The 15,794-nt window shown below is 39.6% G+C and overlaps 2 protein-coding genes across 3 annotated transcripts; both read right to left on the bottom strand.

Annotated features, from left to right (window-relative positions):
• Nucleotides 1-153: 153 nt before the first annotated feature.
• On the bottom strand, nt 154-2,443 carry LOC116210684 (nuclear transport factor 2B). The gene is made up of 2 exons (XM_031544666.1): nt 2,005-2,443; nt 154-639 (listed from the first exon to the last, which is right to left on the bottom strand). The coding sequence occupies exons 1-2, from the start codon at nt 2,299-2,301 to the stop codon at nt 565-567; spliced, it is 372 nt and encodes a 123-aa protein (XP_031400526.1). The 5' UTR covers nt 2,302-2,443; the 3' UTR covers nt 154-564.
• A 625-nt stretch (nt 2,444-3,068) lies between these two features.
• Nucleotides 3,069-9,900, bottom strand: LOC116210682 (histidine kinase 3). Of its 2 annotated transcripts, none has more exons than XM_031544660.1 (11): nt 8,709-9,900; nt 7,954-8,235; nt 7,328-7,497; nt 6,798-7,016; nt 6,285-6,471; nt 6,149-6,200; nt 5,796-6,025; nt 5,612-5,710; nt 4,197-5,335; nt 3,687-4,047; nt 3,069-3,559 (listed from the first exon to the last, which is right to left on the bottom strand). In XM_031544660.1, exons 1-10 carry the CDS (start codon nt 9,186-9,188, stop codon nt 3,783-3,785), a joined length of 3,123 nt encoding a protein of 1,040 aa, XP_031400520.1. In that variant the 5' UTR covers nt 9,189-9,900; the 3' UTR covers nt 3,069-3,559; nt 3,687-3,782. The 2 variants fall into 2 exon arrangements, with proteins under 2 accessions (XP_031400520.1, XP_031400519.1); XM_031544659.1 differs by having other exon boundaries at nt 3,069-3,487; nt 8,709-9,188.
• Nucleotides 9,901-15,794: the final 5,894 nt, after the last annotated feature.

Below are 15,794 nucleotides of genomic sequence, written 5' to 3'. Positions count from 1 at the left end.
AGACCCATATCGTGATATATAAGTTTTTGGAACAAGGAGAGGCTGGGATTGAACTCACTTATTCGATTTTCCAGTCATATATTTCAATCGAAGGGGAAGTTCCAATCCAAACTTAAGCTTAAGTAAACAACGAGATACATTCGCCAAGATACGTAAAGAGGAGAGAGAGAAATCAATTTCATACCCTTTTTTAATCCTCATAACCAACAACCAATACAGAGATGAAATCAGAACAGTTCGGCAAACAAGCTGCAAAGCTAACTTCGACAACTATTGTACTCGGACTCGAGAAATGAGGACCAATTTCCCTTCAGAGTTCAGTACAGTAGCAACAAGGCCTCCGCAGAGAACCCCACATAATCAACCAATCTTTAATGAAGAAAACCTTTGGTTTCTGGTGAAAGGTACCATAACTTTTGAGACACCAAATGTAACTTTCCCAACTCCAACTCGTCACTGTAATTGCCTATACCATAATAGTTACGAGCAAAACAGTTTCCGTCGCCTGCTTTGAGACACATCAGAGGCCATATCCCGTTGAAATACAAGTACTGTCTCTCGCCTTCATGCATAGTTCAATCGGAATATGTCGTTCAACACGTAGAAGCTTCCCTGAGGTGTTGGCATTAAATGGAACATCTGATGGCAGAAAGCACAGAGAAAAAGTGTCAGGCGAACGTAATTGCTGGAACCAAAAATGCAATCACTTATGATATTGTAGACATAATGAAAGCAGACCGCAAGCGGTAATGCATCTTAGAAAGCAGTCCCAAAGATTTAGAATTAGCTATGGTGGATCGTCTAGCTTTTCAAACATCCACCACTTATAATGAGGCAATAATTCATTCCTGTAATCCCCATACACCGCACCCATGACTAAGCATCATCCACACAATGGCCAAATAATTCACAAACCGCAATGCAATCAAATGAAATAAATAAGCTTTAAAATATATCAATGATTAACAGTCTCCATGGAGAAGGCCACTCGTTTGAGAAAAGCCACATCCCTCAAATAGATATCCGCATTTAATGCAACTCTTATTCGATGACATAAATATTTCATATGAGATATACAAACGAAGAAACAGGATGAAGGGAATCAACTGAGACCAGATATAATCATTGTCCACAAAATTAGCTAATGGACAACCTTCGTGTAAGTAACTTGAGCCCAATTAAACAAAATATGAGTGCATGTCACCCAAACGACTCACAGCTCCAAGAAATGCCAAAATAATCAGTTTTAATCACTCACCATATCATGCAAGCCTAATACTTTACACGGCAAATTTGAGAAAACTAGCAGCACGAATCACATTGCAAACTCAATACAACTGACAATTCAACTGATATAGCATCAAGAGTTTGGTCTAAACCAGGCATCTCTATGATTATCAGCATCAACAAAAGAAACCAAAGAGAGTGATTACTTCTACGGTTCTAACACGAATTCCTCTGTGGAAAATTAATGCACGTAGTCAAATGAAAAATGACAGTGAAGCACACACTAGACCAAACAGCTGATGCTCCCCCAAAAACATTGCCTATGTCTTGTCTCAACTTCCTTAAGGAAGAAAGGATCGTCTTATATATCTGTAAGAGGAGAATCGAGCCTCCCGAAAGAAATTGTTCAGCACAAAGAGAACACGAAATCTCAGGGCCTGCAAAATTACTAATCGATGAAAATTGAAAGAACTGACCATTCAACAAACGCTATACAAGCAGCGTAGTCAAACATCAAATGAACGAACGTCGCATATACAAGGATGCTTTGTCTTTACCATTCCTATAAAAAAGAAAAGAACACATTGAGGACGCAAGTCCAACGAGAAAAGAAATTAAACCCCATGGAATGTTCATCGCTCGGCAGATCTATCAACTCAGATCGATCAAGCCCAAACGAAGCAGTGTAAACAAGAAAGGTCTTACGAATGAATGAGCAAGAATCAGATGGTGCAGATTCTGTCAGGACGAAACACTGGTTGGATAGGGAGAACCTACCTGACTAAACTTGAGGGCGTGCTGCTCGCCGGCGAGTTGGAGATTGCCACTGACGAAGACAAGCATGCCGCCGGCAGGGCCGGAGGGTTGGCAATCGACGGTGGAGATGCTGTGCTGGCACTGCTGGAAGGGGAGGCTGGTCAGCTTGGCGACGATGTTCTGGGATCCTTGGATCTTCTGACCTTCGAAGGTCAACATGGATCCTTCCTGGTAGAGGTTCGCAAGGCCCGCCCGGTTAGCATCGAACGTCGTGTAGTAGTGCTCAACGAACGCCTTCGCCAACTGGTCGGGATCCATCGCCGCCGCACCTGATCGGAGCTCTCTCTCTCTCTCTATCTGATCTCAATGGAAGCTTCCAGACGCGACGGTAGAAGGACGAGAGAGATCTAGGGCATGCAGATTTCAATTAACACGAGGCTTTGAAGAGAGAGAAAGAGAGGCAGACACGACGGGGAGAGAGAGAGGACGCGCGATTAATTGAAGGGAAAACTCAAAATATCGCGATATATCTGGAATCTCCCGCGTTCTTTTGATGTGCCTCGCCCCGCTGTTTGCCGCCTAAAGTCTGCGTCCAATAAACGCCGCTTCTCTGTCCGTCTACGAAAAATCATTTATCATTTTAAAAAATAGAAAAATTGGTTTCTTGAATTTCTATATGAAATATTCATCCTGTCCCTCCGTACTCACTCCGAATCGTCATATTAGTGGAGTGCCGATCTAACGGTTCAGAAGGATCAATGCACCGATCAAGAGAAGTTACAATTTCTCCAAAATTTTTATGTGGATTAGTTTAATTTTATTCCTGCCGAATGTTGCAAGAAAATTCTTTGTTCGAAACTTCAACCCATTTAGCTGATCTGTGGGCCGAAAGGGTCTTATTGAGTAATCTCCGGAGAGCTTGCGAATCGAGCCCGATAAGGCAAAAGAACTCAGATCCCAATGCTTGTTATAAATGGTTAACAGAGCGCGGATGGCTGACTAGTAAGTCCTCTTCGATGAAGCAATGTTACCATGTGATGATGCTGACATCGTATTTCCAGGATTGCCTGGACCTTCTCGACGAGGACGATCAAAGAAGACTGGCATAATCAATGGCTTTACTTACATCAACTCTCCAGTTCAAGCAATCTCTGCCAGGTTTGACGTACAATCAAGGCAAGTCGTCATCCAACTTTATTACCGAGAAGTCTGTAATTAACACGGCACGCTAGTTCCCCGACTCTAAACCTGCAAGCTCTGTACGGACTTTGTTTTGAATCAATGCACATATATCTACTATGGTACAAACAGTAGAAGGAAACCGAGCAACATCTCTTCGAGTTGTGGCTCTCTTTTCTGTTATTCGAGAAGAGGGCACAATCCCTTGGGTCGTGATCATATCCCCTTGCTGCGCTGCTGCTTAGATCACGAGTCAGAATCTTGGAGATGGTCTGAGGTTATTTCACAAGCAGAGAAGGAGCAGTCTCTCTTTTCTATCTGACACCTACAACAACTCACAAAAAATCCATCGCCCGCAATCAGGTGTTGCTCTATATACACTCGCAGATGAAGATGCCTGAACAGAAAACAAATTTTCAATGCTGTGTTTTATGAAGAGAATTCTGATCAGAAGAACATAAACATGACCAACAAAGAAACAAGTAATGAAAACGAGTCTGATGAATGGGTTGCAGAAAACTCACTCTAACGAAGACACCGACTTCAATCAACCCAGACGAGAAGTGCCAGGAGAGAATGCACAGTGGCTTCTCGTGCAACCAGCAAGCATCTAACTAGGCCTATAGAGTCCAATTTGTCTCGGAAGCAAAAAATCGCGAGACCTCTCGGTAAAGTTGCTCCGCTTCAAACGGTTTTGAGACGTATCCGTCCATTCCATACCGCAAGCACTGCTCGTGCGTAGCATGAATCACGTCCGCGGTCATGGCCAGAACAGGCAAGTGCCAGTTCTTGGCCCTCCCCTGAGCTTCTCCATGTCCATCTCCATGCTGGGACTCACTGTTGAAGCTTTGTTCAGCGGCTCGAATTCTCTTTGTTGCTTCAAACCTGCAAGCATTTTTTTGTTAAGTTCCCATGTTGCACCTCAACATCCTTCCAGCTCACGTGTAGGGAAGTGTAAACTAACAAATGAGACTACAGCATTAAACAACTCATGCTAAAGAGTAGAAATTCGAAAGACATTGTCTATCACATACCCATCCATTACTGGCATTTGGATATCCATGAAGCATGCATCGAAGTGGTGTGGCGGTTTGAGCAAAGATATTGCCTTAATTCCACTGTTCACGCAAAGAACATCAGCCCCATACTTCTTCAGAGCCCCAGCAGCCACTTTCAGATTCACATCGTTATCATCCACAACTAGAATTTTCCTTCCTCGGAGCAGGCTCCGAAGAGCCAACCGAGAGATCTCCCCATTACGGGTAATCGCCCTGTTCCTGAAGCCCATCGCCCGTTGTAGAGAAGCCGCTATCATGCTCGACCTCAAAGGCTTTGTTATCACTGCGGGGCAGCCTTGTATTTTACCTGAACTCCTATTGCCTGTCCTCGAAGAACTTATAGAATTTGTCAAAATAAACAATTTTGGAGCAACCCCTTGATCACTCAACTGATTCACAAAGAGAGCCGAAGAGCCAGAATTCTTATCCCAGACCTCTTCTTCCACAATAATCATGTCTATCTTTGTAGTCTTGCAGTTTGTCACACTCGATAAGCTGTGATTCAAATCTGGAACCACTTCAACATGGATTCCAAGCCTCTGGATGTGATATCTTGATACCTTGGCTCGGACAGGTCTTGGGTCAACAAGCAGCGCAGTCATGCCATGGAACTCCAAAGTGGAGGGATTAGATTGGCTGTTGATTTGTGGGTCCCCGTAATCGCCCGAGCTTGAGCATCCATTATCAAAGACTGCAGTGAATGTGAAAGTTGAACCAACTCGAGGTTCGCTCACAAACCCAATCTCACCATTCATGAGGCCGACCAAGCACTTGCTTATGCTAAGGCCAATACCAGTACCACCATGGGTCCTTGATATGGAGGGACCCACCTGCACAAACGGGGTGAAAATACGAGGATGGGCTTCGAGTGGGATCCCCTCCCCTGTGTCCTCCACTGATACAATTAGGTTGACGGGGTGGGAGAACGATGATAGCGAGGGGCATGGTGGCCCCTCTTGGCTGAATCCCCTGAATTTTGACCAGCTGAGGCGTCTCTCTGGTACGGGGAAGCCACTCAGGGTGTTCCTAGGCGATGAGATAGTCTCCACATCACTCGAATCTCTCACCTCTTCAACGAGGTAGACAGTTACAAAGATGTGACCTTTCTCCGTGAACTGAAAATAGAAATTTAGTTCATCTTTAATGACTTTGCCAAATATTGAGATGTCATCAAATAAAAGGACGGAAAAAAAAATCAAGTTGAGAGTGCAAAACGACCAGTATGCCATCAAATTTTGTTTACAGAGAAACTAAAATCCAACTCCTTCAAGCGGACCAATTGGATCACATGAAACAAGTATTAAGATAGAAAGGGAAAAGGAAGTATGAGAGTGCTACAAATTAGATTCTTCTTGTGAAGCTTAAAGTCAATTGAATCAATTAAAACTTACTTTAATTGAATTTCCCATAAGATTGGTTATGATCTGCCGGAATCTTCCTGGATCACCAATAAGTTTGTCAGGAACCCTATCGGATATGTAAACTGCAAGCTGCAAAATTTTAAGAAACAAATATGAGACAACGGCTGCAGATCAATGGAACATTACAGAAAGGAGGATAAGTAGAGTCAATTACCTCAACCCCTTTTTCCTGGGACTTTCCAGAAAAGAGAGACAGAACATCGTCGAGTATCGCCCGCAAATCGAATTGTACTGCCTCAAGTTCGAGCTTACCTGATTCTATCTTCGCTTGGTCCAAAACCTCATTAATGAGGGAGACCAAAGCTTTACCGCTTGCCTGAGCAGTTCTTACATAATCTTGTTGAGTCACATCAAGATCAGTGTCCATTAATATATCCAACATTCCTGGGAAACAAATAGAAAGTTCCCTGAGATGAGATTCCTACATATACATTCCTTTTGTTTTCTGCATTATTTTGTCGTTTTTATACCAGGAGAAAAGAACACAACATCCTCCGAGATACTGACCTAGAACGCCATTCATTGGGGTTCTGATCTCATGGGAAACGGTAGCAAGAAACTGCATGAAAAGTGTTGTGATTATAAACTCATAACTCCCATCAATTTAAAAACAGGAATTACAGTGAACTGAAAGATGGAGTACCTGAGACTTTGCCACATCAGCAGCCTCGGCCTCTTTTTTGAGCCTACTCATCTCGCGGCAATCATCTTCAACTTTGGCAATCCTATTCATTGTCGCGTGGAATATGTATCCCATGAGAAAAGCGATCACGATAATGCCGCTTGAGGTTGCTATCTCTAGCACTGGCCATGGAGCTCTCTCTTTGTATCTGTTACAAAAACAGCTCAGTTCCACGACCTGACAATTTCTCTTCAAAAAGGGAGTTGGCTCTCAACAGAGTAATCCCATGAGACAGATCAACAAGTGATGCATCGTCTTTTAATACAATGAACCAACATTGGATACGTATAAAACTCCTAATTTGCTTATCTTTAGGCTTGCAAGGTTCATTGACCAAGGACTGGCCCCAAAAGAGTTGTCCTCCACATTTAAAAAGAAAAAAATTAAAAATGCGTTCCTTCGATGACGAACCTAAGGTTTAATATACCTCCAAAATTAGTTCAGCTAGTACAAGAAGGTAACAAAAATGTTTACCTGCAATGCATCTCATGCTTCCGGAAAGGATCCCCAAAATTGAGCATGCTGACATCCTCTAAACTGTCATCTGATGCGTTTGAACTGGAACCATACATGCTGATTGGATACGACTGGTTAGTTGTATCCAGCACAGTCACGACAATGTTTTGTTTGCTTGCAAGCTGTTGAAGTAACTTCTCCACAAGAGATTGAATGTGGAAAACACCTCCAATGTACCTGCATGACAGAAATAAAGAAAACAACTCATTTTTCTACTATTATTGCCGTTTTTCTCGCAATTGAGGTGGATCAAACAGTAAACCTCCTCTGAGGTTGTGAATTTTGTATGCTTAGTCCAAATCATTATACTCAATCTCTGGATTTCGCAGATAGATCCCAAACCAAAATAATAAACAGAGCCCCATATAAAACACAAGAAAGAGAGGTATAGAATTTGTACATGAAATTCCAACACTACCACATAAAGAAGGAGAACTAAGGTGCTTAAAAATCTTAGTCGATCTCAGGATAAGTGAGTGACAGCATACCCAGCGGTTGCTCGGATTCGTTCATTTGGAGTTGCATTTGCAGGGAGATCCATTTTGTAAACAGCAAAAGTCAAAATGACTCCAAGCCGATTCGTCTTAAGTAACCTGAATGGAGCAGTGAGTACCCCCTTCCCAGAGGCTCTTGCACGCAAAACATTTTCACGGTCTTCCTGTTAAACATAATTCATGGAAGAAAATAAACTGATTAATGAAACTTAACTTTTTGTTTGAATTTGGAGGGGAAGCACTTCCTTTCTATCGGAGAAATATTTTTAGGTAGTGAGGAGATAGTTGGAGATGGAAGGAGACGAATTACAGAATTTATAATGGACTGTGCATTAAGCAAGATAAAGCGTGACGATTGGAAAGAAACTTATGAAAGATCTAGTAAGAAAATGCAGTTTAATGATATAATTTAATTTGATATTATCGAAAGAGAGGTAGTCATCTCCCTTCCCTTCCCTTCCCTTACCTTTTCCCTCTTCTCCATATTTTTCCAATGCCTTACTTATAACCACGAAGACAAAGCAAAACTGATATATCTAAGAAGTCAAGTGCAGTTGCCGACTCACGAGACACCAATGAAACACAAACACGAGCAATTAGGAGCAAAGAGAGGAAATTACCTTTCCCGACAGCATGTCGAGAGAAACCACATGCGAAACAGTGTCTTGAGCAAAGATTACGGGGGCATATTCTTCCTGAATGGGGGACGGCTCCAAGTTTTCAGGCTCATAGTCGTCCTTATGAACCGGTTTTTGTTCAATGGTGTCCATCCTTTTAATGGTCCAACCATGCTGTTTCTCAAACTGTTCCCTCTCTGAGTGGAGAACTCTCACAGCATATGCAACACCACTCGTGAGCGGCCTCTCAAAGGCAGTCCTCTCTGCATACCTAGCGAAGGTTCTCTGTGGCATCAGAGAAGTTAGTTATCCTCTTCATTCTCCGACAGGGTAGAGTGATTTGAACGCAAGAAAGCTAAGATACGTGTTCAACACAACAGGAGAGCCCTTTATTTTCCAAGAAAGTTCACCGTATTTAACATTCACAATCACGAAAAATCCTAACAGTTCCATAGCAATAGTTCAAATCCAGATCAAGGAGATCAATCTAAAAATATCCACTAGAAGAGTATAAAATTTATTTTTCATGGCAACTTGCGTGGCATCAGTGAAAGAAGATCAACTATTGACAGAATTTACTGATGCCCCAAAAGCTGTTCCTCTTCCGCATGCTGAGGTTCCCGTACCCGACTCTTGCCTATGATTAAATGCACGCACATCGCCTATGGTCTGTTCAAGCTCATGGAAACAGCATAAATTTGCCCAATTTCACCAGTTAAGACACATGACACTACGATTCATCAAGAAACTAACATTACCTGATCAATAACAGAAGGGTTCTTCCCATGGTGGAAGGTAGAGATAAGAATAGAGATAGCTTGGACATGATTCATGCTGACATTGAACTGGTCCTGCAGCATCCTAGCCCTCTCATCACACATGCTGGTGAGCGTCTCCTTCCTCTTCTCAGCAGCCTGTGAACTCATGTAGAAGAAGGTCCACATAGAGCATATGGTAGAGCCCACTAGCCATGTGTAAAGAAGCTTCCTCCACCATGTATTGCTCACCCTCTTAGACCCAACATACTGACTGCAATGATGGTGGATCAAAGAGATCCTCCCTAACACCCTTTCCCACCATCCGATCGGATCCTTCCCACCGAGCAAACTCATCTTCGGGTCCATGATTCCGCCATTACCGAACCAGTTCATTGAGATGACAGACACAAACCACCAACATATCATCCAAATCAGGTGACCCACTTTAAGGCCAAAACCAAGAACATGAACCAGACTCATCCAAACAAAACAGCACCCCGAGAGCAGTTCTCTTCAAGAGATTCTTCACGACCCCTCAATTCTTGAAACTAATGGGAACCCGAACGCCTCAGAACCTCAGCACAGACTCAAGTTGACTAAAAGGGTACCTATATATCTATCTCTTATCCACCGGCACAGCTCCAAAAGATCAGATATTGCCACAGAGAGAGGGGGGAGAGAGGGGAGCTCTGAGAGAACCAAGGAATCTTCAAGATTCTCAAATTCCTAATGCCCCCCCAACAAACGGAATGTGAGGATGTCTATCTTGTTCAGCCTCTAAACAAGAACTTTGAAGTAGAGAGAGCAGGGCCAAAACTGATCCGACAGAGATTCCAACCTCAGCTATCCAATCAGACACCGACCCACCTCCCCAAACACAGAATCTGACGGAATTCCAGCTCCCGGAGATCCCCAACAATCCTTAGGACCTGCTAAGAGCTCACAGGAAGAGGGCCAAGAACTGAGCTTTGTGGGGTGCTGACGTTTGACTCTGTTGGGTAGACAGGGCAGCACAGTGGTTGAATCGAATAAGGCAGCAAGCAAGCCCAGAGAAGAAGAGAGAAGCAAAGAGAAGTAGCAGAAGAAGAAGAAGCAAAGGAAGAAGCTTGAGATAGGGAGCGAGGGAGAGAGAGAGAGAGAGAGAGAGAGAGGAGAGCTGTTTTCACGGACAGTATTAGGAAAGAAGGCAAAAAAGAATCTACGAACGGAAAAGATGAATATGGTGGTAGAAATGTCTGCAAGCACTGCCCATTATCCATCAACCCATAATAAAATTTAAAAATAAAAATCAATCAATCAATCAATTAAATATATAAATTGGATCTAATTCCTTGTAAGTAATATAAATACAAAAACCAGTTACTATTTTCATTTACCTTTTTTTTTATTAATTCCTATTTCCTTGTCATTGTTTGTTCTTTGTACATGGGCATGCAGGCGATGAATACAAAAGCGAGGGCAGAAAGGGCAATAAAAACAGCCCCCCATTCATTCAATCACCACAAACCAAGTCCCCCTCGAACTTTTGTTTGCGTTCGCATTCTCTTTTTATCCAATCGATCAGACGTCTTTCAACATGCAAATATCTTTGCTTTAAATTAAAAATTTTAGGTAAAGACACAAGACGTCCTTAAGTCTATTATTATGCGGTCCTCGCGCGACATAAGGTCTTTTAATTTAAACCAACACTTTAAGTAAACGCCTCCTTAAAATTTTATTTGTCAAAGAAAATTTATGTATCATTTTCTAATTTTTTATAAAATTATCAATGATTTCATCCTCTAATTCGGAAAATTGTCTTTATATCCCCCCAGATCCAGTTCAAATCTCGAGTATCGCCAGCACGTCAAAAAAAAATCTTGAAATTGTTTTACAAGGACGTGATATTAGAGAAAAAAATTTCACCCTCTAATTCGGAAAATTGTCTTTATATCCCCCCCTTAGATCCAATTCAAATCTCGGGTATCGCCAGCACGTCAAAAAAAAAATCTTGAAATTGTTTTAAAAGGACGTGATATTAGAGAAAAAAATTTCTTAGTCTATGTATTTATTTTTAGGATTAATTGCATCATATAGTCTAACGTTTAAAGAAATTCTTAGTTCTAACCCAAACTTGATTTTTTACCTGAGATATCCCAACGTTGACGTGTTGATTTCACATCTAGCCCGACGCTAACTTTCCGTCCAAAATTAACGGAATTGCACACGTGATACGTTAATTTTATAATGTTGCTTACATGAGATATTCCAACGTTGACGTGTTGGTTTCACATTTAGCCCGACGCTAACTTTCCGTCCACAATTGACGGAATTGCACACGTGGCACATTAATTTTGTAATGTTGCTTACATGTGTTACAAAATTAACGTGCCACGTATGCAATTCCGTCAATTTTGGACGGAAAGTTAATGTTGACCTAGATGTGAAACCAACACGTCAACGTTAGAATATCTCATGTAAAAAATTAAATTTGAGCTAAAACTAAAAATTCTTTTAAACGTTAAGTTATATGACGCAATTATCTCTTATTTTTACAATATTATTAGCGTTATTATAGTATATTTTACTCTAATATTATTATTATTATTATTATTATGGCACAATTTCCAAAAAATAGTAATATTGCATGGGATTTAGATGGCATTGGTATGCCAAAGAATCTAGCAGGCAAAATTTAAGAAATACCGTGATGTAAGATTCACGTAAAGGAAAAGGTAAAACAGTAAAATCACTGAGATCAGCCGAAATATTAAAATTAAAAGAAATAAATAAATAAAAGGAAAATGAACAGCCGAATTTCAATTTTACAGCGGGAAAAGAAGAAATGGTCCGAGTAAGATAGAGCCAAAAAGCCTATGTAAAAACAAAGTTGTTCCGTGCGGCTGTACTTCTGTTGACCGAATTGCCCTCGCATGGGAATGGAATCTACGGAATCTGACATCCAATTCGATGTTTGAGGAAATGGCATCAGATGCCCCAGCCGGCGCATTGCCGAAATTGCCCCCGGTAGGCGCAGAGTAGAGTCAATGGTTAGGTAAAAAATACAAGGCACCGCGCTGGGAACCTTGAGGGAGTTTTTTGTATTTTGACCGATTAATTAATTATTATGCCGGCAAAACGATGCTTTCCTACTACAACATTAATTTCAGCACGTGTTTATTTATGTGCATTGATTAGTTAATTAATTGAACCAAAGATTAAGAGGTTTCGTCACTCTTCTTATAAGAAATGTAATTTATTATTCATAAGTCGCCTTCTCATCCAGTGAAACGGAGACAAAACCGACCTAAAAAGTCAGAATTAGGAAGAAAGCTTCTTTCTAAATATATGCATTATAATTCATAACAAATGATTCAAATAAAGTATTAGATTAAATGAAAAAAGTTTAATTTTTATTTTAAAGTCATTGTTAAACTTACCTCAAGTCCTCGTGTCCGATACAATATAAGAGATGTTATTTATTCTATATTTAGGTTTGCATTTTAAATAATGTAAAGTTAAGGTACGCTCATTATATTATAACACATAAAAAAATAGAAGATCATATCATTTTACCAAGATGGTCTTAACATATACGCCTTTCAATAGTACAAAGTTACGCGTAGAATTTCACATGAGTTGTAAAAATACACCCCTTGAGTCACAAGCACAAAATGGAAATCTACTTCGTAAAAAATGCAGATAGGCCAACTGTCCTAACACATTACTTTTATTTTAGATGACATGTGACTAGCATGTACAATACGAGAATTTAGCTTTTATAATTTAAGTATAGAGAGTACTTCTAAATACAGCTACATAAAATAATGTTCAGGGTATTACTCGGTTGCCCCGTATTTTCCTGCTAGGAAACGTGAATCCCACCTTTTCATTCAAATGAAGAAGATGAAAAATGCCCAATCTGAATTATGGAGGCTAAAGTGAATGATTACTAATGTTGGATCGAGGTGGGATCTCCTTATTCTTGGGTATTTTCATGCGGTGAGAATGGGATTGGCCTTTGAGGTCTGTACCGTCCAAGGAAAAGGACAAATGATAGACTAGAGGCAGAAGCTAAGGTAGGACTAGCCTAGGGGAGAGAGGGAAGGGAAGGGGAAGGTACCACCGCACGCAGTGGCAGGACCGTAGATAAGTGAAGGAAGTAGGGGCAAGGAGGACAAGCAGGGCATTCGGATGGGGGGACCCACTTCTTCTTTTATCGGGAAGTGATTAGGCCATCACTCAAACTGAGCTCCGTCCCCTCCATTCTATCTCTGGCCCCCCCCCCCCCCCTCCCCCCCAACAGCGACGTCACACGTCAGCGCACCGGTCCCCTGCTCCGGCCAGTCAGAATGTCCAACGTGTATTGCCCCATCATGGGCTCCTCATTAATGCTTTTCAGCGCCGTCGCCAGAGACCCGTTACCTGCCCGGGGGGCTTGTGCTCCCTCTGTCTCTCAGCCGATGTGGGGCCCGCTTGCGTTGAGGGGGAAAGGTGCATGAGCCCCGGTGCATGTGGGAAGGGATAAGGAGAAGAACCGTCGGATTATCTGTTATCCTACGCGGGGCAATTGTCGGAACTCCAATGACTTGTTTGAGGTTGCCCAAATCAATGAGATGAAGATGATGAGCTGGCTGACCCCTTACTTTTCCTTTTTTTCTTTTGTTTTTTTCCCCAGAAGAAAATTTTTAGCCAAAAATGGGTGAAAAAGTTAAGTGGGAGGGAGAAAGGCGAGAAAACGCCCAATGGGTGAGGAAAAAAGTGTAGTGGGATAGGAAGGATGATGAATGCCTCATGAGAGAAGAATGGGAAAAGATGACCGATCCTTTTCACGACAATAATCTCATGTGAACTCCCAAACGATACGCATTCTTTTTTTTCTTATGATGGGATTAGTTCTTCTGCTGATTGATTCACTGTAATGTTATGGATTACAATTACAGAATGATATACATTCTAGAATTTTTTATTTTTGAATGAATATATACCATCCAGATTCACGATTTCCCTCCGATTGCATATGCAAGTGGCAAAATTAAACTCAGATTATTTAAGAAATTCTAAAGTGGGGTGCACTGAGGCTTTTTTTACTAAAAATTTAAGTAAAATTATTCAAAATTCATGTAATTTGTTAATTAATAACATACGTAAAGACATTTTGAAATCAGTGTAATTTACTAAAAATCTAAGTAATTTACCTCAACTAATTTCTTAAAATACATGCAATTAACTTGCTTGAAAGATGTGTAATTTACTTAATATGAATTACATTATTACAGAATTAGTTATTTACTTGCGTGTATAGTACAATCACTTTTAAAATGATTGCATTTTAGACCTTCACATGTTATTCACATCGGCTGCCTTACAGGTTCATCTCTTCTTCTTCTTTTTTCCTTTTTTGGAATAATACTTGTTTGGCTCAAAATTTACGGGATAAAATTATCAATTGATTAGGACGTCTAACAGGATACGTAATCGATATGGAGGTAAAGTTGGAGTACTAGAACTTCTTATTTGGTTAATCAAGAAATTAATCCGTACAACTATATCCATACTATTATAACTAATTCAGTGGCTGGTGCAATGTACGGATTTTTCTTTTTAATACTAAATGCAACAATATTATTCAATCAATATCTTGATATTTTATATATTTTTATCTTTTCATTATCATATTGATTTCAACAATTAAAATGCAGCTACGTAAAATTTATTATAATATATAAAAGCTTACAAGTAGAAAGATAATGCATAATACAACTTAAATATAAAAATCTTAATTCCACATTTAATTGATTTTTCAATTCCAATTCAATTAGCATATACAATATTTTACTTGTATCATATTTAATGTACCTTGGTTATTGATCCATATTATATTTATTAATTATAAGAATAACTAATACTTTAATCCCAATAAAAATGTTACTTCATTCATGCAACTTCAACATCATTATATACTAGTAAGTTTTTAAGTATGTTGATCTACTGACTCATAAAATTTTATTAAATCCTTTTATTATATATTGTAATGAAATACTATATCTAGGAAACAAAATTTCAAAATGAAGTGTCATTTTGTGGTAAAAAATAAAATTTCATATAATTAAAAATTATCTTTGGGATTATAAATTCTTTTTAAAATCTCTAACGTCAATTAAGATAGTTCATGCTATAATTTTCTACATTGAGCACTGATAATAATTATTATAACCTATAGGCATAATATTGTACATGTACATTAATATATATATATATATATTTATCATAAATTGAAATTAATTTGTATTATTATTCATATTAATGCACCTTACTAAATACACCAATTCAATTTTACTTATGTATATTGGATTATTATTATTATTATTATTATTATTATATTATTATTATTTTTTATATAAAATATAATGGGAGAACTTTATGTCCTCAACAGTTATTTTTGAATTGATTTTACAAAATTATCCCCATTATCTTTTTTTTTATATTGGAGAAATAAAAGGTGGAGCATAACATACATGGATATAACTGTAAAGTGCTTAATTTTAACCCGCCTCTCTCTATTCTCTCTCTTTCATTAAGGGACACGTGTCCATCTTAAAACTCCATATTCACCCTCGCGGTTAACTCTCTAAGCCTAATTTCTTTTTCTTTTTCTTTTTCATTTTTTTATTTTTGAATTTAAAGTCACATAATTCTTTTATGGATCCAATATTACATGATTAAGTATAACGAATAAGCAAATATTTTGTACCGATCATATGCTTGCATTTGATGAAGGTTGTATTGATTTCAATTAAAATTACCGCGCATAGCGCGGGCACACGATTTAGTTTATATTATATCATAAAAGTGGCTATGTCCGTACGAATACACCATCGATGATGATATAACATAGGACATACACGTGGATGAATTCTCATCTTCAATGGGATATTAGTGTGTGCCAAATGTAGCAGTACAAAATTTCACGCGAAAATGAAGATCCATGCCCACCGAGTTCAGTTGATTAATTGGGTTCTAAATGCGCTTTTCATATCACATGCGACTCTCTTGAAGTCGTACAGTTTGAATTTGTGGCCCTGCGGTCAATGTTCTAATAATTAA

The sequence above is a fragment of the Punica granatum genome, chromosome 6 (genome assembly GCF_007655135.1).
Source record: "Punica granatum isolate Tunisia-2019 chromosome 6, ASM765513v2, whole genome shotgun sequence".
NCBI classification, from domain to species: Eukaryota; Viridiplantae; Streptophyta; class Magnoliopsida; order Myrtales; family Lythraceae; genus Punica; species Punica granatum.
This window is presented reverse-complemented; position numbering and strand designations above follow the sequence as displayed.